Raw genomic sequence first — 25,509 nt, 5'->3', positions numbered from 1 at the left:
CAGATACTTAGAGTCCCTGAGGGGATCTCAGCCGGAGCCCCTGAAGACAGTTCTCCAAGTCTCCATTGCTGCCAGTCATTAGCTGTGCACTAGCTAGCCCATAATAGGCCCTGGCGGGTGCATAGCTAATTCTAGAACCATTGCTATGATGGCCCCAGTCTCAGTTCCCGAAGATTAGAGTGGGGCCTCACTTATGGGCTAAGATGTTTTGATTGCGACTACAGCAAAGAACGTGGTGACAGGGGGATATGGGGATTTATTCTGTTCTGTGCCAGAGAGGAATCCCCCCCCCCCACCAAGGCTCTTGAGCTGTGCTCCCCTTCAACACACAGTTTCCGAGACTACTGTGCTCCCTGCTAGCCAGCAGCAAGAGGAAAAGCCTAGAGGTACACACCAACCACTCCAGGTCATACTGTGTACATGAGAATGGAACATTCAGCCCCACGTGCCTGCAAGGGGAGCTGAGAAGTGGGGTGCTCAGGCTTCCTGTGCCTCTCCTCTGTTGCCCTAGACCCCTCACCACACCCGTGTTCTAACACCAAGCAGTCGAAGGCGTCATTGGTCAGTCAGCACCTTTCCTTACCCATAAAAGCAACTTTTTGAGAGCAGCTGGTGTTGCACACCTTTATTCCCAGCACTCAGGAGGCAGAGGCAGAGGCAGAGGCAGAGGCAGAGGCAGAGGCAGAGGCAGAGGCAGAGGCAGAGGCAGAGGCAGAGGCAGAGGCAGAGGCAGAGGCAGAGGCAGGTGGATCTCTTAGCTCAAGGCCAGCCTGGTCTGCAGAGTGAGTTCCAGGACAGCCAGGGCTTCACAGAGAAGCCCTGTCTCAAAAACAAAATCAACAGAAGAAAACCTTTTCTAGATCTTTCTTGTTCTTCCCAAAGTCACGCATGACCGAGATCTTAACATGTGACCGCCCTCCTGCCCCAGAGCAGAGACAGAAGTGTCCACCCCCTTTCAGCCCTCTTTCCTGTTTCCTCACATCAAGGCAGCTTCCTCACATGAGCAAGTTTTTTCCTTCCTCTTCCCTTTGTCCTGGAAGAGGATGCGTGCTTGCTTCTTCCTTGGAGGCTTTCTTCCTCTCACCTAGATTCCTTAGAATGTTCTTATCCATCATCTGATACTGATATTCTCATAATTTCAGTAGCAATGTTATCTCGTGAGAATATTAAAAACCCCTGGGCCAAAGCTGCCAGCTGTGCCTCTCGTCTTTACTGAAGTTTCATTTATTTGTTTGTGTGGATACGCCTGGGCTTGTTCCTGTGTGGGCCGCAGAGCACGCATGGAGGTCAGAGGACAGCTGCAGGAAGAAGTGTCTCTCCTACCCCTGTGGGTGCTGGAGCTGGAAGTCAAGAGGTCGTCAGGCTTGGTGACAAGCTCCTTTATCTCCAGAGCCAGATCTGGCCAGTCCATCCTTGTGTCTTTTTCCATGCACTGAATATAGTTGTATCAGTTCATGTCTTGCTAATGATGGCTGCTCTGTCCTTAAGAAGTAACTGTATCAGCTGGGTGTGGTGGCGCACGTCTTTAGTTCCAGCAATCAGGAGGCAAAGGCAGGCAGATTTCTGAGTTTGAGGCCAGCCTGATCTACAAAGTGAGTTCCAGGACAGCTGGAGCTATACAGAGAAACCCTGTCTTGAAAAACCAAAAAAAAAAAAAAAAAGATTTAACTGTATCATGTTTTATATGAAAGATGAGTCAAAGTGTGTGTGTGTGTGTGTGTATGTGTGTGTGTGGTAGTCAACTTAGTGCTAAGGTGTGCATATTGCCTTGTTGGAGACATATTTCTTAGGAAGAAGCACTTTTTTTTTTTTTGGTTTTTCAAGACAGGGTTTCTCTGTATAGCCCTGGCTGTCCTGGAACTCACTTTGTAGACCAGGCTGGCCTCGAACTCAGAAATCCGCCTGCCTCTGCCTCCCAAGTGCTGGGATTAAAGGCGTGCGCCACCACCGCCCGGCGTGGAAGAAGCACTTAATGTCTTTTGTGGCCATTAAGTGAGCTACCTTGAAATGATTATGGGGCTGGGCGCCGTAACACACCCCTATAATGCCAGCACTTGCAGGGGGATCAACAGTTCAGGATCCTGCAGAGAAGAGGAAGGAGAAGGAAGGAGTTGCATCCTTTTAGGCATTTTGAGTAGTCTGGAGATGACTTCACGTCAACAAGAGCATGCGTCATGGTTATCTGCAAACACTAAGCCTCTTTGTCGGTGAGACTTCAGCTGGAGTGACAGCACACTGGATCTGCAGGGGTGGAGAAACATTCCCTACAGACACAGAAGGGCCTGTGGACACGCCGAGGACAGTCAAAGTGATGGTTTTCACAGAACTTACTAATATAAACACTAGTGCTGTGCTTTGTTATCAGTGTGGAACTTTGTCTTCACGTGTCCTTAGGTACAGTTTTAGGAGCTGTCCTACCCCCACCCCACCCCTTTTTTTTTTTAGCCTTGACTTTTGGCATTTCCTCTGGGAAAAACCTTAAACAGAGGCTGGGTGGCCTTGAGGTGCAGTTTTCATAAGGCTTTGCTGAGTAATTGTTCCGTGTAAAATCCCAGCTAGATCAGACAACACATTGCCAAGGTTGACTTTCTCTGTGGTTGCTCCCCCAAACACCACAGGCTCACCCAGTGACATTTAATCATTGCCCAAGCTTAGTGACATGCAAGGTCCGTATTTCTGATAAGAATTCAATCCCTTTACATTCTAGGGAGCACACAGTCAAGGAATTCATTCACAAAAGACAAATTCAAGCCGGGCGTGGTGGCGCCCGCCTTTAGTCCCAGCACTCAGGAGGCAGAGGCAGGCAGATTTCTGAGTTCGAGGCCAGCCTGGTCTACAAAGTGAGTTCCAGGACAGCCAGGGCTATACAGAGAAACTCTGTCTCGAAAAACCAAAAAAAAAAAAAGATAAATTCATACCATAGGTTTTGTTTATATCAAATTATACCCAGTGCCAGACATCCCTGTAATCTCAGAAAGCTGAGGCAGGAGGATTGTCACACACATGAAGCCAACTTTGGCTACAAAGCAAGATCTGTCTAGGAAAAAAAATTATAAAATACAGGCTAGAGAGATGGCTCCGTGGTTAAGAGCTCTTCTGAAGGTCCTGAGTTCAAATTCCAACAACCACATGGTAGCTCACAACCATCCGTAATGAAGTCTGATGCCCTCTTCTGGTGTGTCTGAAGACAACTGTAGTGTACTTATATATAATAAATAAATAAATCTTTAATAATAATAATAATATACAGTCAGTACCACAGGGGAAATGTGTACAATAGACTGTTGATATAGTTTGGTGATGGTTTAGTTTAACTACAAAAAGAATACCTTCTTTTCTTCCTCTTGGAAAAGAAAAGAGACAACAGAGCTGGAGAACTGACCCAGCAAATAAGAGCACTTGCTGCTCTTGGATAGGATTCAGTTCCTATCACCCATATGGCGATTCACAACCGCCCATACCTCCGGTTCCAGAGGGACTGTCGAGGTGTCTGCAGAGCTGAGGAGTATCAGGGCTTAGACATCCAAGGCAAGCCCTCCACCACTCACTAAAGCCCCAGCCTCGAGTCACGTGTTGTTGCCGTTGTCCGTGAGATAGTGAGACAAACATCTATCTCAGAACTGAGTAGTTAGTAAGGGCATATCAGAACAGGGCCCCATGCCCATGGCACATATGAAAATGCGACAAACCCACACAAGTTAGGTGTGTGCTAACTTTAAGTAAGAATATTTTTACTTAGCTGCTTCTCAGGGCATTTGGCATGGACCAGACTGAAGGAAACAATGGTTTTGACTGGGCTCCTCCGGTTTTCCCTCTGTGTAAGGTACAGCTCTCTAGTCCATCCCAGAGTCAGCCAGCTTGGACCCACTCCCTGGCAAAGAGAAAGCCCTTTTACCTCTCTGCTACTTACCCAGGACAGAAGCAATTGCATCCATAATAGAGGTGTCAAAGGCATTATTGCTACTTTATCTGCGTAGCAGTCCCTAGTCCAGTGGCTGCTGTGGGGTTGTGTGTTTGCTTATATTGTTGGATAGGGAACCAAGTAACCAAACAAACAAACAAATAAAAAACCTGAACCTACTTGAAAATGTATCTGCTAGTATTGAAAAATAGGTATGCATCTAAGTGATTGAGTTTAAGAATAACAAATGTGGCATCTGCCTATGAAAGTGTGTAGTGCCAAGCCACAGCTGAGGGCGAGGGACTAGCTAGGGTGTCCTCAGTCAGCAGGCAGGAAATCAAAACTCCCAAATTGCTGCTGTACCTTGGATTCTCACACTGCATGACTGCTTTTATGGATTTCCCAGTAATGGAAGTAACCATCTTTGATCTTTGATCCGTGAACAATTTCTGTCCGTAGAAAAATAAAGAATACAAATATTTATTTACTTACTTACTTACTTATTTGAGGCAAGGTCTCACTGTGAAGCTCTAGCTGGTGTGGCACTCGCTATGTAAACCAGGTTGTCCTCGAACCCAGATCCACCTGCCTCCACCTCCCAGGGACGAGGATTAAAGATGTGCATCCTCACACCTAAAATAATGCAAATATTTAAAGACCAATGAGCATTACATGTCATCCATCGTGTCTTGGACCATTTTATATTTGTACGCATTAAACAGTTCTCTGGTTTCTTAGTTACATTGTATCGGGCCTCAGAGATTTGCTCTTGACTCTGTATACTTGGTGTCATCGGGCCACAAACTCATACATAAAACCCATTAAAAACTGAACCACCGGGCTGGAGAGATGGCTCAGCCGTTAAAGGCTAGGCTCACAACCAAAAACTGAACCACCGTCCTCTGTACTAGGCCCCAGTATAAATCCAGAGATGTGTGTATTTATATAAAACTATTCAGAGCAAATAATTTCTTTCAGCCAGGCTACTATCCAATTCACTGTGTAGCACAGGCTAGCCTTACACTCAGAGGGAATCCTCCTGCCTGAGCATCCCAGATGCTGGCGTTCGGGTGGGAGGGCCTGCAGTCATCCTGGCCAATTCTTTCATGGGTGCCTTTCTGACTTCCAGGTTCGCTGGATGATGTATTGGATCGTCTTTGCCCTCTACACTGTCATTGAAACGGTGGCCGATCTGACACTTGCATGGTAAGTTCAGCTCCAAGGGACACGGGTGCTTTCTTATCCCATCCTTGTCCCACCTCCACACCCCCATGAAAAATAGATCAAGCAACTTAATTCCCCAGCATCTTTTTCTTCCTCGGTTTTCCCCGTGACAACAGCGCTTTCTGTGGAGCTCATCCTCTCGAAGGCAGCTCACTGTGCTAATCCCTGCCCACCTCCCACTCCCACCAGAGTCTTAAAATAGAGAACCTGGCTGTCGTCATCCGCTTTCCACACTCATGAGTTCAGACTGTTTTTCTCGAGGGCTTCCGAAATGACTCTTCCAATCCGCAGCATCTGGTCGTAGCCCTCCCTCCCGGCCCAGCCCTAGAGCTCTGAGACACGAACATTGAGACGTCATGTCAGCAGCCACGGGGACTCCCACCCACTCGGCAGCAGCGCCCTGGCGGCTCTACCCAAGCAACAGGAGGCATAATTACAACATGTTCCTTCCCTCATTGAGTTCACAGTTTATACAGGACCCATACATAAGGACTCGAGTCTCCTCACGTGCTGTTTCCAAGTACCTTTGCATTCAGCCATGCCAGTGGAGAAGTCTCTGCAGCCTGACTTTGACTACTCTGTGGGTTCTTCTTTCTTCCACCCTTCTCCACCCTTTCAGCCCCCTACCCTAACACTAGATAGGAGAGAAAGGGGGTAGAGGGGAAAGAGGGCCATGTTAGACTACTACTACTACTACTGATGATGAGAAGTGTTGAGTTCCTTGGGGCAAGTTTGATCTTTGTCATCCCAATATCTAATTTCTTCTTTCTCCTTCTTTCACACGACTACTTAACAAACTGAGACCAACAGCAACCAACCGACAACCCCCACTCACTCCTCTCTGGGCCCTAGCATTTATGTACCCTCTGAAAAGTCCCCAGAATTCCAAACGTCGCACAATCCCAGAAACTATCTGCAGCTGGCAAAACCTGCCCCTACTAGAGTTCTGGGCAAGGCATAGTCCGCTGCTGTAGACAGTCTGAAGTAACCCCATACCTCACACCTGGGATTAAAATAAACATATTTTCTTAAAGTTCTCACTACAAGTCTTCTTTCTAAAAACGAAACTTTGCCTGTGTTTCCACTTACCATGCATCGTAGACTGGAACTGAAATTAACCAAGCTATCTTTTCTTTACCTGGGCTACTAATGCAAATGGATGGAGAGAGAGAAAGAGAGAGAGATACAGAGATTGATACATAGCTTGATAGATGATACATAGATAGATGATAGAAAGATGACTGATTGATTGATAGAGATAGATCATACGTAGATGATGGATGGATGGATGGATGGATAGATAGATAGATAATAGATAATCAGACTGCAGTACCTATAAGTGACCACTTGAACTCGATGGTCCCTTTCTATTCCTTCCTGTATCTGCTTTACATCATTTCTGGTCTCATCATTTCTGGTCTCATTCTCTTAGAACATTCCATCATGTTGTCACATAGAGGAAAAGTATACACCATTAGACTTCAATAGTCTTTTTTTTTTTTTTGTCCTGAGACAAGATCTCCTGGAATTGCTGGGGGCAGCCTTGAAATCACAGAGCTCTGCCTGCAGCTGACTTCTGAGTGCTGAGATTAAATGCAGGGCTTATCACAGCTGGCCAGACTTAAACGTTCTTAACCTGTCCTCATTTATGAGTTAGTGCTAAGCAATCTCTTCTCTCTCCTTCCCTCCCCCACCTCTTCCCCCTCCCTCTCTCCCTGCCTCCTTCCCTCCTTTCATCCTCTGTCTCCCTCTCTTCCTCGACCCTATCTTCTTCCTCTCCCTGCCTCCTCCTCTCTCTCCTCACCCAGGACTCCCTACATGCTTAGCATATACTCAGAGCCAGACTTCACTCTCCTCCATTTTTCTTTTCTCATTTGAAATGGTTTCCTTGAGGCTGAAGAAGTGGTTCCATTCACTGTGATTTCAATTCTAGGGGACCTACAGGCAGGCACAAGTGTCGCATGTGCGTGCACGCGCGCGCGCGCACACACACACACACACACACACACACACACAGCATACACATGTTTCCCTCCCTCCATCCCTGTTCCTTTCTTTGTTGGTTTTGGAGTAGATGGAGGAGGATTTTCTCTTGGTTTTGAAGAACAGACGAAAGATTCTCAGCCATTTCAGGGATTAAAGCCCTTCCTTCCTTCCTTCCTTCCTTCCTTCCTTCCTTCCTTCCCCTCTTTATTCATCTATTTTGAGACATGATTTCATATGGCCAAGTCTGACCTTGAACTCCTGATCTTGCTGCCTCTACCTTCTAAGTGCTAAGATTACAGACATGTGCTACTATGCGTGTTAGTTTGTTAGCACATTGCTAGGTATCAGATTTTCAAATGTTAGTAGGCAAACCCTTTACCAACTGAGCTATATCCCCACCCAGCCCAGACAGTCTTTTTTTTTTTTTTTAAAGACTTCTGTTTTTTTTTTTTTTTTTTTTTCTAATTTCAAATATAGCTTATGTTCATTATTGGAAAATATAGAAAGTGTTGGATGTTAAAAGCTGGTCTGGGCAGACAGTTTATTCTGGCCAGATGCCTTCCACGCATGTCTTACTACCAGAGTTCCATCTGGATGGAGAGGGCCGACTCCTGAAAGTTGTCCTCTGATCTCTGCACATGTGCCATGGGAGCTCACACCCTGCCATACGTCGTACACACCTGCATGCTCACGCGCAGCGGTTGGGGCTTATTCTGTGTTTTTCAATAGTGAGAGTCCATGCCCTCCATTAAGATGCACTGAGGAAGAGAATCTTTGCTGACTGTGCGCTTGTCGCTCCTCACTGATCCTGGCTGTCTGCCTTACCACAAGAACTCAGACTTGGGGCTCTTTGTATCCTGCTGCCTCGTGGTTCTCTCACCCTGTGTGACTTAGCTCTCAGTGTGGCAGCAGACAGCCCTGTGAAGCACAGTAGGTTACAACAGCAGACGCCGATGTCTTCCTAAGTGTCCCCAAGGCAGGCATTTGATTGCAGCAGTGTTGGCCTCGGCTCCGTTAAGCTTCAGAACCACGGCAGAAGAAAGGATTTCCATGGCAGAAGCTTAAAGCAAGAGGTTGGGGGATCAGAAGAGTCAGAGAGCAGTTAAGACTTACCTTGTCTCTGCCACATTCACTAGTTTTAGCCAGTCAGTTTGCATGATTCAGGGTTGGGGAAGTAACTCCACACACAGGAAAGGCACTTCGTTGGCTGCCAGTCTCCCTTAGTGGTAATTCCCACACCATCCTTCTGCAGTTGGAACTTGGAGAGAGAATTATCAGGGAGTTCTGAGGAAGCTGAGGGACAGATGGAGTTGTCCCCTGGGGTCGGTGGGTCTGTCACATACTTCTGGGGCTGTCCAGAGCTGCAGTGTCTAGATGGCAGTTTGTCCTTCCTGAGCCACCGGAGTCAGTATAGGTGCTGTCCCGAGCAAGATGTCTGCAAGGGTGGCTGAGTTCTTTTGTGAACTTATCTGTGATTGAACGAGATGAACTCGGCAGTAAATTCCGCCATGATCGTCTCCCTTGTCAGCGGAAACAGACACTTTGCCGTTTCCTTGTCACTTGTTATTTTGTTTCGTAGCAAGCCTTGCTTCTTTGTTTGGTGTCTTCTTGTTAGGTTTCCCCTGTACTATGAGCTGAAGATTGCCTTCGTCATCTGGCTGCTGTCGCCCTACACTAGAGGGGCGAGTTTAATCTATAGAAAGTTCCTTCATCCCCTGCTGTCATCAAAGGAAAGGGTAAGTGAGATGCACGGTTACTTCCCCACTGTCTTTAAGGAGTGTGTGTCAGCACGTGTGACATCCAGAGGCTTCTTAACGTTATTCTAAATAAAACTAACAGGGGGAGGTGGTGCACACCTCCAGAGGCAGAAGCAGGTAGATCTCTGAGTTGGAGGATAGCCTGGTCTACATATCCAATACCAGGCTAGCCAGGACTACATAGTAAGACCCTGTTTCATAAAACCTGAATAAACTAGCATCTATTGGTGTGTTGTTGTTATTCTTAGCCAGTTTTTGTTTTTAAGACAAGATCTTGCAGGGCAGTGATGGCTTATGCCTTTAATCCCAGCACTTGGGAGGCAGAGGCAGGCAGATTTCTGAGTTCGAGGTCAGCCTGGTCTACAGAGTGAGTTCCAGGACAGCCCAGGGCTACACAGAGAAACCCTGTCTTGAAAAAAAAAAAGACAGCCGGGCGTGGTGGCGCACGCCTTTAATCCCAGCACTCGGGAGGCAGAGGCAGGCGGATTTCTGAGTTCGAGGCCAGCCTGGTCTACAAAGTGAGTTCCAGGATAGCTACACAGAGAAACCCTGTCTCGAAAAACCAAAAAAGGAAAAAAAAAAGACAAGATCTTACTGTATAGTCCTGGCTTGTCTAGAACACCCTATGTAGATGAGGCTGGCCTCCAATTTACACAAAGATCTGACTGTCCACAGTGCTGGGCTTAAGGCTTGCACTACCACACCCAGCTTAATTTATTTATTCCCCCCCCCCCGCCCCCACCCCCACCCCAAGGCCTCCTGTAGCCCAAGGTGGCTTTGAATTTACTAAGTAGCTAAAGATAACCTTGAACTTCTGCTCTAACTGACCATACCTCCCTACAGGGATCTCAGGAGTGTGCTACCACACCTAGTTTTACAGTTAATTTTTCTGCCCCCAGGAAATTGATGATTATATCGTCCAAGCCAAAGAAAGAGGCTATGAGACAATGGTGAATTTTGGACGGCAAGGTTTGAATTTAGCTGCTGCAGCCGCAGTCACAGCAGCAGTGAAGGTAAGTTTGCCTGTGTCTGTTTAGCCAGGGTCTTCTTGTCAGCAGATGCAGAGAGGCAGCTAGTTTTATTTTAGATCATTATAAAGCTATGACAGAATTTCGTTTCATATTTATTCTAACAATGAAATAAACAAGTAGGTGATTTTAATGATATTTTAACACTTCATTTTTTGTCCTACTTGGGAATCCAAGGCTCTTACTGATTATGACATTAGAAGTAGCTAATAAAACATACTTGCGGGCCAGGCATGGTAGCTTACGCCTTTAATCCCAACACTTGGGAGGCAGAGGCAGGCGGATTTCTGAGTTCGAGGCCAGCCTGTTTTATGAAGTGAGTTCCAGGACATCCAGGGCTACACAGAGAAACCCTGTCTCAAAAAACCAAACCAAACCAAACCAAAACCCTGCAAATGTCATTTGGGGGTACAAAGCTCCCCTTTTAACCTTGCATAGTTTTGATAAGTCACCTTAAGTAAAGATGACGATTCTTTTCTCTGTATCTTTGATGTTTCGTTCTCTCTCTCTGTCTCTCTCTCTTGCACTGCCTTGCTAGGATTTCTGGCTTACTTCTACATCTCTACTTCCACCAATTTGAGGTAACTGATTATTCAGAATAAAGCATGTGAAAAGTGTGTTCTCAGAACTGGGTGTTTACTCAGCGAGCCTCTAACGCCGTAGCTCTTCTTTCAAGCCAAGTAACCGATGGAATGCCTTCTCTGGAAACTCTCATTCTGGCTTTCAGATTTCTTTGCATGGAGTAATTGGTGTGGCTTATTTTCAGTAGCATAGCATAACTGAGTTTAGTGTGTGGTGTATGGGAAAAAGAAAAAAGAGCAGACTTCACAGTGCTGGCTATGACCTTTGATGTTACCATGAGCAATTTGTTAATTTATGTGTGCCTGGGGAGCTTTGTGTCTAAAAGGAGGGTGTGAGGGTGATGTGTCTGTGAGGTACCTGATGGCGCAGCACTTGCTCATAGTGGGAACCCGGGAATCTTAACATCATGCGAATGGTTTACTAATATGAAATAAGATGGGGCTATCTATTAGTGTTCTGTTTTCCCGTCAAGCCCTTTCCTTGTTTCTTGTTGTTTTAAGATTTATTTTTATCATGTATGTGTGTGTCTGTGTGTGTCTGTGTCTGTGTGGATATGCATGTGAGTGCAGGAGCCCATGGAGACCAGAATCTTATCTGTGTGTGTGCGCCTGTTGTGCCTGTTGTGTCTGTGTGTGTGTGTGTATGCATGTGAGCGCAGGTGCCCATGGATACTAGAAGCTTGCCTGTATGTGTGTGTCTGTGTGACTGTGAGTCTGCATGTCTCTGTGTGTCTGTGTGAGTATGCATGTGAGCGCGGGTATGCCGATGGAGACCAGAAGTGTAGGATTCCCTGGAGCTAGAGTTACAGACAGCTGTGAGCCTCCTAATGTGGATGCTGGGAACTGAAACTGGGTCGTCTGTAGAGCAGCAGCATGTAGTGCTGTTAACTGCTGAGCCATCTCTACAGATCAGGTCAGACTGTTTCTAACTCACCTATGCAATGGAAAGATACAGTTCAGCTAAGCAGCGATGAAATTGCAGCAGCGAGAGAGTGATGTTACCTGAGGGCGCTTTCCGTGCACAGAGAGACCTTTGGCTCACCTGTCAGAGTTAATATCATCAAAAAGCGAGAAATCCACATGCTGTTCCTAGCAGCATCGCAGTGAGGGCTAAGTGGAGATTCAATATGTAGATAACTATATTGATAATGGTTATTGATTATAGTCGTATGTTGCAGTGCTTACTATTGTATAGTTTTCCTCTTACTGGGTTTGTGAGGGGGTTTTCTTTCTTTAAAATAGATGGATAAACACTAACACAGCAACATTTTGAGCTTATTGAAGCTTTTTGGGTTTTGTTTCTTGCTTAATGAAAATACATCGCTGATCACGTGTCCACCAAAAAGACCACCCAGGAAATAAATCATCTTTCACAGTCAGACCCTGTGAAAGGAGAGGACGGATGTGATCATCAAAGAAAAATAAGTCCTCCGGTATGTTCAGGGCAGGGAGCCTCCAGGTCAAAGGGCCCATCTCTGAGCGGCACCACCCCCATCCCAACCCCTGCCTCCAAACACCAACAAGGAAGCTAGAATTCTTCCATGTCAGACACTAAAAGCACAATCATGTTCAAATGACTTAGCATCAGAACAGCAGTAAATTTCTAATTAGTGACAGTGGAATCACGAAGCCGGTGTGCAGTCACCGGTGATGACATCACCCAAGATGCCATCATGTGGGTCAGGCCCAAGTTCTGTGATAGGCAAGCCTGTCAATCAGGTGTGAATTTAAAATAATCAAAGAAGAGTAAATTTTTTTGTTTGTTTTTTGGGGGCTTTTTTGTTTTTGTTTTTCTTTTTTTTCTTTTTTTTTTTTTGATTTATTTATTATATGTAAGTACACTGTAACTGTCTTCAGACACTCCAGAAGAGGGCGCCAGATCTCGTTACGGATGGTTGTTAGCCACCATGTGGTTGCTGGGATTTGAACTCTGGACCTTTGGAAGAGCAGTCGGGTGCTCTTACCCACTGAGCCATCTCACCAGCCCCCTGTTTTTGTTTTTCGAGACAGAGTTTCTCTGTGTAGCCCTGGCTGACCTGGAACTCACTTTGTAGAACAGGTTGGCCTCGAACTCAGAAATCCAACTGCCTCTGCCTCCCAAGTGCTGGGATTAAAGGTGTGCGCCACTTCTGCCCGGCTCAATTTTTTTTTTTTATATTATGCAAGAAAACTCATAACATGTAGCAACTGCACATACTTTGTCGGGGTGGATATGTTCTGTCAAAGTTTAAAAGAGGGGAAAAAGAAAAAAAGGAGGGAAAACTGTAAACCGGTGAAATCTGGAAAATAGGTTATCCAGCCCAGAGGGGAGATGATGAATTCCCCAGGACTCTGCAGCAAGTCCAAGTGTAGACAGTCGGAAACGGATTCTGTGGATCGAAAGTGCCGAAAGAGATGCTTCTGGAAGAAGCACAGAATGGAAGCATAGAGGCAAGAGTGAGCTTGATGCTGTGCATGGATGATACTTATCCTAGCCATGTGTGTGGTGTGACCCACAAAGAACTCACGGAGTACAGACGGTGCATGCCTGTGCAGCCGTGTGTCCCCCTAGCACCATGAGCATGTATTGGTGAACATGCACATAGTAGGACAACTAAGCAAATGGAAACCAAAAAGGCAATTATTAACACTGTGTGGACAAAGCAGCATAAATTATATTAGAAGCAAAGTCCAGTGATGGAACCTGGCCCGGCTCGGCAGTAAAAAGAACACGATTTAACTAACGACTGTGATCTTGGGAGGTAGAAGGGAGCGCTTGAACGCTTGTAACACCAGTTAGCAGGTTTAGAGTAGTGCGTTCCTCTACAGGGGTGTGATGACAAATGGCTTGCCCCTTCTCCTTTAAGCTTAGCATGGCTCGACCTTGCAGGCCCTTGTGATTATATTTATTTACACCTCAAGGACATCTCCGAACGAGTCTTATTTGAAAGCTTCAACACGACCCTGTGTGGGAAACTGCAGATTCAATTTCAACTTCAAATGTGCTTTGAGCACACATATGAGGCCCTTGTTTTATAAAATACAGAAAGAAATCCCAGCAGTTCTCAGCCTGACACTTAGAAATCCTTTCTAGTGTGTTTCCCTCCTTGTAAGTAGGTGCACCGTATATGTGCCTGGTACCCACAGAGGACAGAAGCAGATGTTGGGGCCCCTGGAACTAGAGTTAGAGGTTGTTGTGAACTGCTATGTGGGTTCTGAGAACCGAAACCATGTTGATAGGAACAGCAAGGGTTCTTAACCACTGAACCATCCCTCCAGCTCCTGAGACACATTAAATAGTGTAACTGTTTGGTTCACCCTATCTTGATGTGTATTTACGAATCCTGTCATTGCTTCCTGGGACTTCAGCAACCTCGTGGTATTATTTTAATCTTATCCCCTCCTTTCATCTCATAGCTTGCTTTCACCGGTTTTTACCAACCTCCGGCCCATATGTTGCACACTTAACATCTCTCTGTTTAATGCCCAGTCTAAGACAGGAGCTGGTGCAGCAGCAGGGCAGACAGCTCGACTCTGTGGCCTCACCGGCTCCTTACTTCCTGACTGTAGCCAGTGTCTGGATTGCCAACTGAAATATGTAACCTGTCTTTTGTCTGTTAAGACCCTCTATTATTAAGTAATAATATCTCACAAAGAGACTTTTCTATAAAAATGTCCCAAAAGACAGTCCTGCATCTGCTTCCTCCTTTGTTTTTTTCTTTTTCTTTCTTTCTTCCTTTCTTTCTTTCTTTTTTTTTTTTACTTGTTTTAAGATTTATTTATTTATTTATTTATTATGAGTACACTGTAGCTCTCTTCAGACACACCAGAAGAGGGCATCAGATCCCATTACAGATGGTTGCGAGCCACCATGTGGTTGCTAGGAATTGAACTCGGGACCATCTGGGAAAATGCAGTCAGTGCTTCTAACCGCTGAGCCATCTCTCCAGCCCCTACTTCCTCCATTGTGATTCATGGATTTCACTTCTGTAGTTAATGACTCAAAATCATCTCTCCACCTCCCAGGCAGGAAACAGAGACTCCAAAACCATCAGAGTTAGTGCTGTGAAACAAGCCCACCACTGAACTTCACATCCCTATTGCTGGTGATGATCTGGGTCTTTAAGAAAAAAAAAAAGTATCTGTGGGTGAGGTGATGTCATGTTCTCATGATGACTCCAGGAGTTCCGGACACTCGATTAATTGTTGGTTCTGTTGTGTCTATTAAAAATAGTAACAGTGTTGAGTACTACGTCATGTTGGCTCTGTTGGCCTCTGGTTATACTGTGCTTATTTTTAAGTGACTGAGATTAGTTTCATCTGTGGAGACTTCATATATATTACAAAAGCCTTATTACCAAAGAACTTACTGAGGCAGACATTTCAAATTCAAGTAAATTGGAACCAAACTAAGAAATCGGTCAGGATTGAGGAGAAACCGGGAGAAGAACGATGGCAAAATGTGTGCATTCATTTTTTTTTTAATAACACGTAGTTTGTTAGAAATATCTTTTAGGGGTGAAAACTTGCGCTCTTCGTATGACATTTAGAGAACAGTAATTTCCTCCCTAGGGTCCCCAGGTTGAATCACCTGAGCATGCCAAGAGTGAAACCAGGAATCTAATCAGAACACTTATTACACCGTAAAGCGGTTTTCAGGAAACCTTGCTCAGTCCCCTGGCCTCATTACCAGGCATCTGTTCACAAGGTCGGGGCACAAGTTTATTTTGGCTGAGCAAAGCACAAATACATGAAGGTCCTTCAAGGATTCTGCTGAGCCTGCTCAACATCCCTGCCTACACGTGGGAGATGCAGGGGGCATTGATGTAGCTGACCGCCGTCCACCCGTGCAATCAAGGGCAGGTGAAGAGCAGAAGTGTTGGCCCCTTTGGCCAACTCAGGATTCGCTCTTCTCGGTACACCTCTCTAAGAGACCAATTCCAGTTTTTATGTGTATAAATTAGAGCTCTGCAGTAAAATTGCTGAAGTCTAATTGGCTTTTTAAACCACTGCCAGTGGCGTCCAATCCCTGACCTCTTGCTATCTGTTTTAATGACTTTCTGTTAGTGAAAGGATTTTGAGATTTTTCAGCCATCATGCCTCATCCTCTTTTCTGCAGGGGTGTGGGGGGTGTGGCAGGATTCAACCCATTTTCCTACCGTCCACAGAACAGTTTGGTGTAACAGATTAGAACACTCAGCTTTGTTCTTGATTTTTTTTTTTTCTTTTAAGTTTGGATTCTGCCACTTAACAGCCATGAGTGTATGCAATTGTATGCAAATCATCTATACTGATAAGGATTAAATATTCTTCTCATCTATAAAGGGGTTGACATCTTTTATCTTTTTGTTTTGTTTTTTGGTTTTTCTTTTTTTTTTTTTTCTTTTCAAAGATTTATTCATTCATTATATGTAAGTACACTGTAGCTGTCTTCAGACACTCCAGAAGAGGGAATCAGATCTCATTACGGATGGTTGTGAGCCACCATGTGGTTGCTGGGATTTGAACTCTGGACCTTTGGAAGAACAGTCGGGTGCTCTTACCCACTGAGCCATCTCACCAGCCCCTGTTTTTTGGTTTTTCAAGACAGGCTTTTTCTCTGTAGCCCTGGCTGTCCTAGAACTCACTCTGTAGATCAGGCTGGCCTCAAACTCAGAAATCTGCCTGCCTCTGCCTCCCAAGTGCTGGGATTAAAGGTGTGTGCCACCACTGCCTGGCCTGGGTTGACATCTTATCTCTAAAACCCGCTACATGTCCAGAATGGTAGCTCTCAACTGGACATAGTTTGTGGCCCCACCAACTCCACCACGGGACATTCTCCTCCATCACAAATGACAAGGATGTATTCCTGGTACCTCCATAGCAGAGGCCAGGGATGCAGCTTGCTGTCCTATGGGGCAGAAACACTGCAGAGACTTTCCAGCTCAAACGGGCTGACAGACCCTGCTTCATAAGGGTGATGATGATTCCAGAAAAGGAATTAATTAAAAAGCCTACACATGTATATAAGATATTTGTCTTTATAGAGTGACTATTTGTCAGTAAATATATATCACCCTCCTCTTCAAAACAACACTAAGATATATCATTCACCAAATGTGAATACACTTGGGCCCGTTCCTGGACTTCATCAGTTTAATTATTGATTGTCTAGAGGGGAGGTTTCCCCAATATTGAGAACTAAACTCTGCAGCTATTGAATGTAACACACATCACAGATAATGAGAAATTGAGCTGAATGCCTGTCATAACAAATGGGAAAGCATAGACAGTAGAATAGAGTCTAACTCACTGTGTGGCTGACCTAGAACTCAGGACCCTCCTGCCTCGCTTCCTGAGTGCTGGGATTGCAGGGGTGAGCTAGCATACCCATCTATACCTATAGTTTTGACATGAATAAGAACTAAAGTTTTTTTTTTTGTGTGTGGTTTTTCGAGACAGGGTTTCTCTGTGTAGCTCTGGCTGTCCTGGAACTCACTTTGTAGACCAAGCTGGCCTCGAACTCAGAAATCCGCCTGCCTCTGCCTCCCGAGTGCTGGGATTAAAGGCGTGCGCCACCACGCCCGGCTTTTTTTTTTTTTAAAGATTTATTTATTTATTATATGTAAGTACACTGTAGCAGTCTTCAGACACTCCAGAAGAGGGCGCCAGGTCTCGTTACGGATGGTTGTGAGCCACCATGTGGTTGCTGGGATTTGAACTCTGGACCTTTGGAAGAGCAGTCGGGTGCTCTTACCCACTGAGCCATCTCACCAGCCCGTATTTCAGCTCTTATTGCTAGAGTGTGTAGTTACTGTGTGGATGGTGACGCCTTCACCCTGATTGACTGGCAAGCTGTCTCCATGCTTACCCGCCCCACTTCAGAGTAACCTCAACTTTCTTGTCCTTTTGTTTAACATTTCACAAGCCACATAGAAGAAAAGGGGTACAGTATTTAAGTAAAGCAGATATATCAGATAAGTGATTATGATGTCTTAATTTGCCCTCAAAACAGAGACACTGAGTCAGAGAGATGGCTCAGCAATTAAGAGTGCCGACTGCTAGCCGGGCATGGTGGCACATGCCTTTAATCCCAGCACTCAGGAGGCAGAGGCAGGCAGATTTCTGAGTTTGAAGCCAGCCTGGTCTACAAAGTGAGTTCCAGGACAGCCAGGGCTACACAGAGAAACCCTGTCTCGAAAAAAACAAACAAACAAACAAACAAGAGTGCAGACTGCACACTCCTGCAAAGGACCAAGAGTTCAGTTACTAGCACTACACTGGGCAGCTCACAACCTTCAATCTCTAGCATCCAGAGGCGCCAACACACACATGCACAGTACCAACCCCACCCCACCCCCAGGCCAACTCCACCCCACCCCCAGGCACCTGCACACTTTAAAAAGGTAATTGTAAATCTTTTTAAGAGATAGCAAAGAGCGGGGCGTGGTGGCGCACGCCTTTAATCCCAGCACTCAGGCGGATTTCTGAGTTCGAGGCCAGCCTGGTCTACAAAGTGAGCTCCAGGACAGCCAGAGCTATAAAGAGAAACCCTGTCCCCCCCCAAAAAAAAGAGATAGCAAAGAAACTATTTTTCTTTCTTTCTTTTTCTTTTCTTCTTCTTTTATCCTATGTTATTTTATGAGACAACATTGGACTGGCCTACTTGTGTCACCCCAGTGCTGGGCTTAAGGGCCCCACCCCACCCCCCACTCACGGTGCCTAGCTTTCATTTTATAATAGGAGTGAGCCATTAGATACAAAAACCATAGTGACAAATGGATCCGAAATTGTTATTGTGTAACCCGTTATTATAATCAAAACTTCATTAAGCCAGGGTGAGAAGGACGGGTAACAACAAAGGTATATGGAAATGCTGTGTAACAAAACCCCATTACTTGGTGTGCTAATTTTAAAACTAATTTTTTAAATGTTTTTTAAACCTTTATTAAATAAGCCTGGTAATTCATAATATTAAAGAAATAGTTTAAAGGAAAGAAATTCAGTCACGTGTCCCATCTGCATAAACATTATGCTGTCTTCATTTTTGCATATTTCCCCACGTACTGCAGGCTTGCAACTACCTTATGGGTGTGATTGGGATTCTGGGGCAGGGAAGGTACAGCCACTACACATCGGGTGGCAAGCATAACTCCTGCACCGGTGAATCTTTGTGCTGTCGGTATGACACTGGAGGGAACAGGTTGGCCTTCCGCTGTGATTATTTTGTAATGTCACCTCTCCTCTGACACAGCTACACTGAATAATTACGGTGCAGTGAATGCTTTTCAACTTCACAGTGCTCCTTTTTTTCCCCCTCTGTTCTCATTTACCTGTGGTTCGGTCTATACAGTGGGAAATCCAACTTCCCCATGTAATAAAAACTGTTGGACCTTCTGATGGCCTAAAACCAACCAACGGTTTATACCTCCTTTTTTCTTTTCTTTTTCTCCACCAGCCTCTTTTTCCCCAAAGACTAGTCCCAGGCTGGCCTCGGTAGCTGAGGACGGCTGTAAAACTCCTGCCTTTCGTCCTAATTGCTGGGACTGCAGACACACAACCACCAGGCCCTGTTTATTCAGTGTTGGGAATGGAGCCCAGGGCTTTCTGCCTGCTCATGCTGAGCCAGCACTCTGACCAATTGAGCTATGCCCTTAGCCCCACTTTCTGCCTTTTCTGTACAGTAATTTAACTTCCTGGAAACCTAGATGGCGTTGATAAAGTCTTGGTACTGATAATAGGAGGGTGTGTAACTCAAAAGCTAGATTACAGTCCAAGCCTTAAGTCAGTCCCCAGATCCCAGAGTTGGGCCTGCTCTGAGTTCAAGCCTGAGGCTACACCCTCCTAGTAGGTGAATGGTGCTCCATGGAGATGCCTGGGAGACTCCAATGTTTACTCTGAAACCCTGCTGTCTATGAAGAACTCTTTAGCAATCACAACTGATAAGTTTCTGTTGTGATAAAGAGCCTGAGCAGTAGCAACTTGGGGGAGGGGAGGATTATTTCACAGCCTATTGCTAAAGGAAGTCTGGCCAGGGATTGAGGAAGGAACTGAAGCAGAGGCCATCGAGGGGGCTTATGACTTGCTTCCCATTGTTGGCTCAGCCTGCTGTCTCCGGACCTCCTGCTAGACCCACCACTGTAGGCCGGTCCTTCCCATGTCAATCTTTAATCAAGAAAATGAACTACAAACTGGGCGTGGTGGCACACGCCTTTAATCCCAGCACTCGGGAGGAATGGGCAGGTGGATTTCTGAGTTCGAGGCCAGCCTGGTCTACAAAGTGAGTTCCAGGACAGCCAGGGCTATAACGAGAAACCCTGTCTCGAAAAACCAAAAAAAAAAAAAAAAAAAGAAAGAAAGAAAGAAAGAAAAGAAAATGCTCTACAAAGCTGTCTATGAAGGTATTTCCTCAACTGAGGTTCCTCTGCCCAGATAACTCTGGGTTGTGTCTGAGGTTATGGGAGAAAAAAAGATAGGCCTAAATTGAATAAATACTTAGTTTGCATGTTAATGGCCTGCTCGATATAAGACCTTTCTAGATGCAGTGGTGCAGAAACCTAAGACTCACCTCATCTTCTGGTTTCTTTTTTTTTTTTTTTTTTTTTTTTTGGTTTTTCGAGACAGGGTTTCTCTGTGTAGCCCTGGCTGTCCTGGCACTCACTTTGTAGACCAGGCTGGCCTCGAACTCAGAAATCCGCCTGCCTCTGCCTCCCAAGTGCTGGGATTAAAGGCGTGTGCCACCACGCCCGGCTTATCTTCTGGTTTCTTAACATCTTGCTCCGGTAGCAAACACATCCTCCCACAGTACTCTAGTTCATTTGTGAGGTAGGTGTTAGCTACTGAGCGCACCAGTCAGAAGCACCACAGCTGGCAACGGAACAATTACCAATCCAGTCAATACTAGGGGCCACTTTAGCTCATTAAAAGCAACCCTAGAAATTGTACTCAGGGGACTGGAGAGGTGGCTGAGGTATTAAGAGCACCGGCTGCTCTATTGTAAAGGACCCCAGGTTGCTTCCCAGCACCTACATGGTGGCTCACAACCCTCTATAATTCCCATTGCAGGGGCTCTGATATACCTTCTGGGCCACAAGGCATGGCCTCCACACAGTACACAGACTCAGATTCAGGTAAAGCACCCATACACGAAAGAGAAACAAGTAAACCTTAGGGATTTACTCCAGGCCTTTGTTACCTTCTGGTAACAAAGTGTGTTCATCGGCTTCCTGAGCAGGGTTTGTATTGACTCACAAGCTAGAAGAGATTTTAGTCCATCACTGGTGGACACTGTTGCTTGGACCGTCGTCAAATCAGCATATGGTAATAGAGCAGGATGCTGGCCTCCTGACAGTGGGAAGGTTGGATCCCTAAGATGACATTCAAGGGCACATCAAATCATCTTCCACTGGTCACCAACTCTTGAGGGCCTGCCAATAGCTGTACAGGCTGGGGACATAGGCCTTTGAAGGAACATTGAAGACTCAAGCGATAACTCTGGGGACTTCCAAGTCGTTTGTGGTTAAGTCCGGGATGGGTAAAAACCATGAATTATTGAGAGAGGATTCACAGGAAGAGAAAGGCATAGAGAATGACAGCGCTGAGGAAGGAAGGCATCTTTAAGATGGGAACAGGCACTTCCTTGCTCTATGTCTCCGAAGTGTCTTGCCCCCACCCTTCTGAGAGGTGAATGCTCTCTGGTCAAGAGAAAACAAATATGAGAAGCTGAATTTGTCAAGAATCGTTTCAAAGGTATTAATTGCGTGTGCATGATAGAGTGGGGGGGCACGTGTGTCAGAGGACAACTGTGGGGAGTGGATTGTCTCCTTCCCTTCTTACATGGGTTCTGGGGATTAAACTCAAGTTCCTAGGTTTGCCTGGAAAGGACCTTTATCCACTGAACAATCTCACCAGCCCAAAAAGGATTTTTATGCATTTGTTTATTTGAGATAGGGTCACGTTATGTAGCCCTGGCTGGCCTGGAACTCTTTATGTAGACCAGGCTGACCTTGAACTCAGAGATCCACCTGCCTCTGCCTCCCACATGCTGGGATTAAGGGCATGGGCCACCATACCTGACTCCAAAAAATAATTTTTAAATGTGTAAAATCCACTTATTTTCTTGAAAAAGTGGACTTTAAAGATTCTCTCTCTCTCTCTCTCTTTTTTAAAGATAATTTTATTTATTTTGTGTAAGAGTGTTTTGCCTTTATGTATGTATGTGCACCACATGAATGTAAGTTGCTGCCCAAGGAGGTCAGAAGAGGGTATCAGATCCCCTGGAATTGGAGTTACAGATGATCTACTATGTGGGTGCTGGGAACTGAACCTGGGTCCTCTACAAAAGCAATGAGTACTCTTAGCCACTGAGCTTTCTCTCCAGCTCTCCACATTCTTCTTTTTTTTTTTTTTTTTTTTGGTTTTTCGAGACAGGGTTTCTCTGTATAGCCCTGGCTGTCCTGGAACTCACTTTGTAGACCAGGCTGGCCTCGAACTCAGAAATCCGCCTGCCTCTGCCTCCCGAGTGCTGGGATTAAAGGCGTGCGCCACCACGCCCAGCTGTTCCACATTCTTCTTGCAACCCGGAACCCATGGTAGGAATACAGAGCTTCCCTGGGGAGCAGGGACGGCATGTGGTGTGACATAGTGGGTTATCGGTAACCAGCCATACTGAGTCACGACCTCGTGGGAATTGAAGAGCTGTTTCTTCAGGGTTAAATACAAGTGGAAAGAAACACCCAAATGTTTGTAACACCTTTCACTTGGAAGTTTAGAGATGAGCCGTGGTGGACGAGTTTCCATGGTAATGTTATAAGTAGAGGCAATCACACATTCACATGGGTGAGAAGAAATAATCAGTGTTAGAGCCTTGAGACGAGTATTTTTAGTCTAGCTATAAATAAAACAATGAATCATCCGTATGCTATGCAGATTTAAAGTGGGTAAATTTAGGATTTTTTTTTTTTTTTAATACAGAGTTTCGTACTTCAGGGAGGTATGTCTTAAAGGTTCAGAGAAATGTCCCCATGAAAGCAGTACAGTGATGGGAACTGTCGAATGCTGTGTGTATGATGGGGATGCTCTCTGCCATGGCCATGCTGGGATGCTCACTGTGATGGCCACACTGTTAACAATGCAGTCACAGACAGCTGCTAACATCTCTGCTGTGGCCAGTGCAAGGTGCAAGGGAAGAACTTGAGTTGTCAATTGGTTTCTTTTCTTTTTAAGATTTTATTTATTTTATGTATATGAGTACATGTAGGTGTCTTCAGACACACCAGAAGAGGGCATCGGATCCCATTACAGATGGTTGTGAGTCACCATGTGGTTGCCAGGAATTGAACTCAGGACCTCTGGAAGAGCAGTCAGTGCTCCTAACCACTGAGCCAGCTCTCCAGCCCCTTCATTTGATTTCATTTTAATTAATTTACATTTAAATGTTTGCCTGTACCGGTCCTATGGGTAAGACCGAAATAGGAGATAGAGAGCCGGCTCCGTGGTTAAGAGCATTAACTGCTCTTCCAGAGGACCAGGGTCACTTCCCGACATCCACATGGTGCGGCGCAGATGACTGTACCTCCAGGTCTAGGCAATCAGATAGCCTCTTCTGGACTCTAAGGGAACTATACCATATAGTGTGCATACATACGCAGAGGCACATAAAGTAAAAATAAATAAGACTGTGTAAAGACAAAATGAAATACACCACGAGGAGTGATGAACGTGCCTTGCTAGGTTATTCACTGTCTAAAGATGGCGGCATATGCAAACATCTTTGGCTTCTAACTTTCTCTGCCTGGTTCTAGTTAGAACTACTGCTGTTCCTGACACAGCCTTGTGCAAATCAGTGTCTTTCCTTTTACTTTTACTAACCCATGCTGAACTACAGCTCAGAACTACAGATGCTATTTTCTCCAAAGTTCATCTCATGATCCTTAAAAAAAAAATCTTAAAGTTTAGCATAATGCTAAAATGCTTAGAATAAAATGTATTAAAGTAATGGCATACTTTGAAATGTGGGGAAACGCAAAATGATTAGCATTTATATAGATAATAGCTATGTCATAAAGAAAATATAAACAATTTGTAGTATTGAAAAAAATATAAACAATGCATGGTATTTGCGATAGAAGACTGCAGGAATGTTATGTATTTAGCAAAATGTCGCTGTGTCTCACAGCAGAGAACTTGTAGGATAGATGTAGGCATACTAAGTATTTGAAAGCATCTTTTCTCAGACCGTATCGCATCTCTATTGAGTAGAGCCAAGGAGCAATAACGGAGCGTCTGCGAAGTTTCAGCATGCATGACCTGACAGCTATCCAAGGGGATGAGCCCGTGGGACACAGACCCTACCAGACTTTGCCAGAAGCAAAGAGGAAAGGCAAACAAGCCACCGAGTCACCAGGTAGGCCTGTCTGTCGTGATGCAAGGGAGCTTTTCATAACTGGGCGAAGGGTCAGGATGAACGCCAAAGAGTACAGGGTGCTGGACACAGAACTGGCTTTGCTTTGTTATCCAACATGGTTGACGCAGAGGATCAAGTCACCCGCGCCTGTCTCAGGCTTGCTGTGTAGGTGAAGCTGTCTTCAACTTCTTTGGTTTATGGTTTTTCTTTTTTTTTTTTTTTTTTTGGTTTTTCGAGACAGGGTTTCTCTTTATAGCTCTGGCTGTCCTGGAGCTCACTTTGTAGACCAGGCTGGCCTCGAACTCAGAAATCCACCTGCCTCTGCCTCCCGAGTGCTGGGATTAAAGGCGTGCGCCACCACGCCCGGCTGGTTTATGGTTTTTCAAGACAAGGTTTCTCTGCATAGTAGCCCTGGCTGTCCTGGAACTCTGTAGATCAGGCTGGCCTCGAACTCACAAAGATCCACCTTCCTCTGCTTCCCCAAGGGCTGGGATTAAAGATGTGCACCACCACTGTCCCCCACCCACTACCAGTGATAATGAGTCCTGAGGAAGAGGGAAGGTGAGTCTTCTGGCCTCCACATACACCATCAACCATTCTCTCTCATGCTCGCGCGCACACATGCACACACACACATACACGCCACACACACACATACACACATGCACACACACGAAAGCAACAAAGCTTCCATAATGGAAACGTGAGCATATAACCGTGAACTCCACTGCCTAGCTTGTCTTCAATTTCTTAATCCTCCTGCCTCTATCTCCCTAGTGCTAGGACTGCGGGTGTGAGCTATCACACCTAGCGAGCTACCACACCTAGCAAAAATTGACCTATTTTAAGCATATGTTTTAGGGGTTATTATTTGATGTGTTGTCTGTCTGTTCTCCAGACAGGGTGTCATAGCCCATGCTGGCCAAGGGTGACTGAGAACTTCCTGTACTCTTGCTCCGACCTCCCAAGTCTTAAGCTCCAGTGTGCAGCACCACACTTAGCACAATGCAAGGCTAGGGATGGAATCCAGAGTTCTGCGGCTGCTAAACAAGCATTCTACCAGCCAAACTATCCCCAGCCCAAGAGTATGCCTTTGAGCTTCAGTTTTACCTGTAGCCCCTCCTCTCCAATTTTCTCTTAAGTCAGACAGCTACTTGCCTGTGGCTGCCCACAAAAACCGTGCAGCTAAGAGCAGAGCCTCTTACGCATCTTTGAGGTTTTAGGAGCTGTGCCTTTGGTCCCCAGCTCATTCCAGCTTTAGTTCTGACTGGTCATCAGCACTCTCTCTGTTCAGGTTATGGACTGACATCCGCAGGTCAGAGAGAAGTCTTAAGCAGTTGACTTGCTAATTCAGGGACTAGCGTATAAGCCTCTTCTACAGAAATGATGCATGTGGCATAGTTACTGTGCTGTGTGCTCTTAATCAAATGCTGTGACCTTGGAAGCATCGCACATAAACAAGCAGAGTCCCTTCATCCTGTATCATGTCTGCGGCAGTCTTCATTTGTGTCTGCTCTGAAAACTAAAACTAAAAAAATGACTTTTTTTTTTTATTACAGTGTTAATCATCCTTTCAAAAACTTAAGTTCTCCTTAGAGGGAGACTGAAAAAACATCATTTATAACTCAAGCTAATTTTCAAAATAAAGCAGTAGCCCCTCCCTGTGTCT

General features: G+C 45.5%; 1 protein-coding gene across 1 annotated transcript in view; it reads left to right on the top strand.

Annotated features, from left to right (window-relative positions):
- Reep3 (receptor accessory protein 3) overlaps window positions 1-25,509 on the top strand; it is a 90,643-nt gene that overhangs the window by 53,943 nt on the left and 11,191 nt on the right. Inside the window, exons 3-6 of the mRNA XM_021173853.3 lie at window positions 5,031-5,107; window positions 8,727-8,847; window positions 9,768-9,881; window positions 23,696-23,840. Of these exons, the coding sequence (XP_021029512.1) occupies window positions 5,031-5,107; window positions 8,727-8,847; window positions 9,768-9,881; window positions 23,696-23,840 (457 nt within the window). The remainder of the gene's footprint in view (window positions 1-5,030; window positions 5,108-8,726; window positions 8,848-9,767; window positions 9,882-23,695; window positions 23,841-25,509) is intronic.

This window comes from Mus caroli, unplaced genomic scaffold (genome assembly GCF_978045245.1).
Source record: "Mus caroli unplaced genomic scaffold, Mus_caroli_1 scaffold_9, whole genome shotgun sequence".
NCBI classification, from domain to species: domain Eukaryota; kingdom Metazoa; phylum Chordata; class Mammalia; order Rodentia; family Muridae; genus Mus; species Mus caroli.
This window is presented reverse-complemented; position numbering and strand designations above follow the sequence as displayed.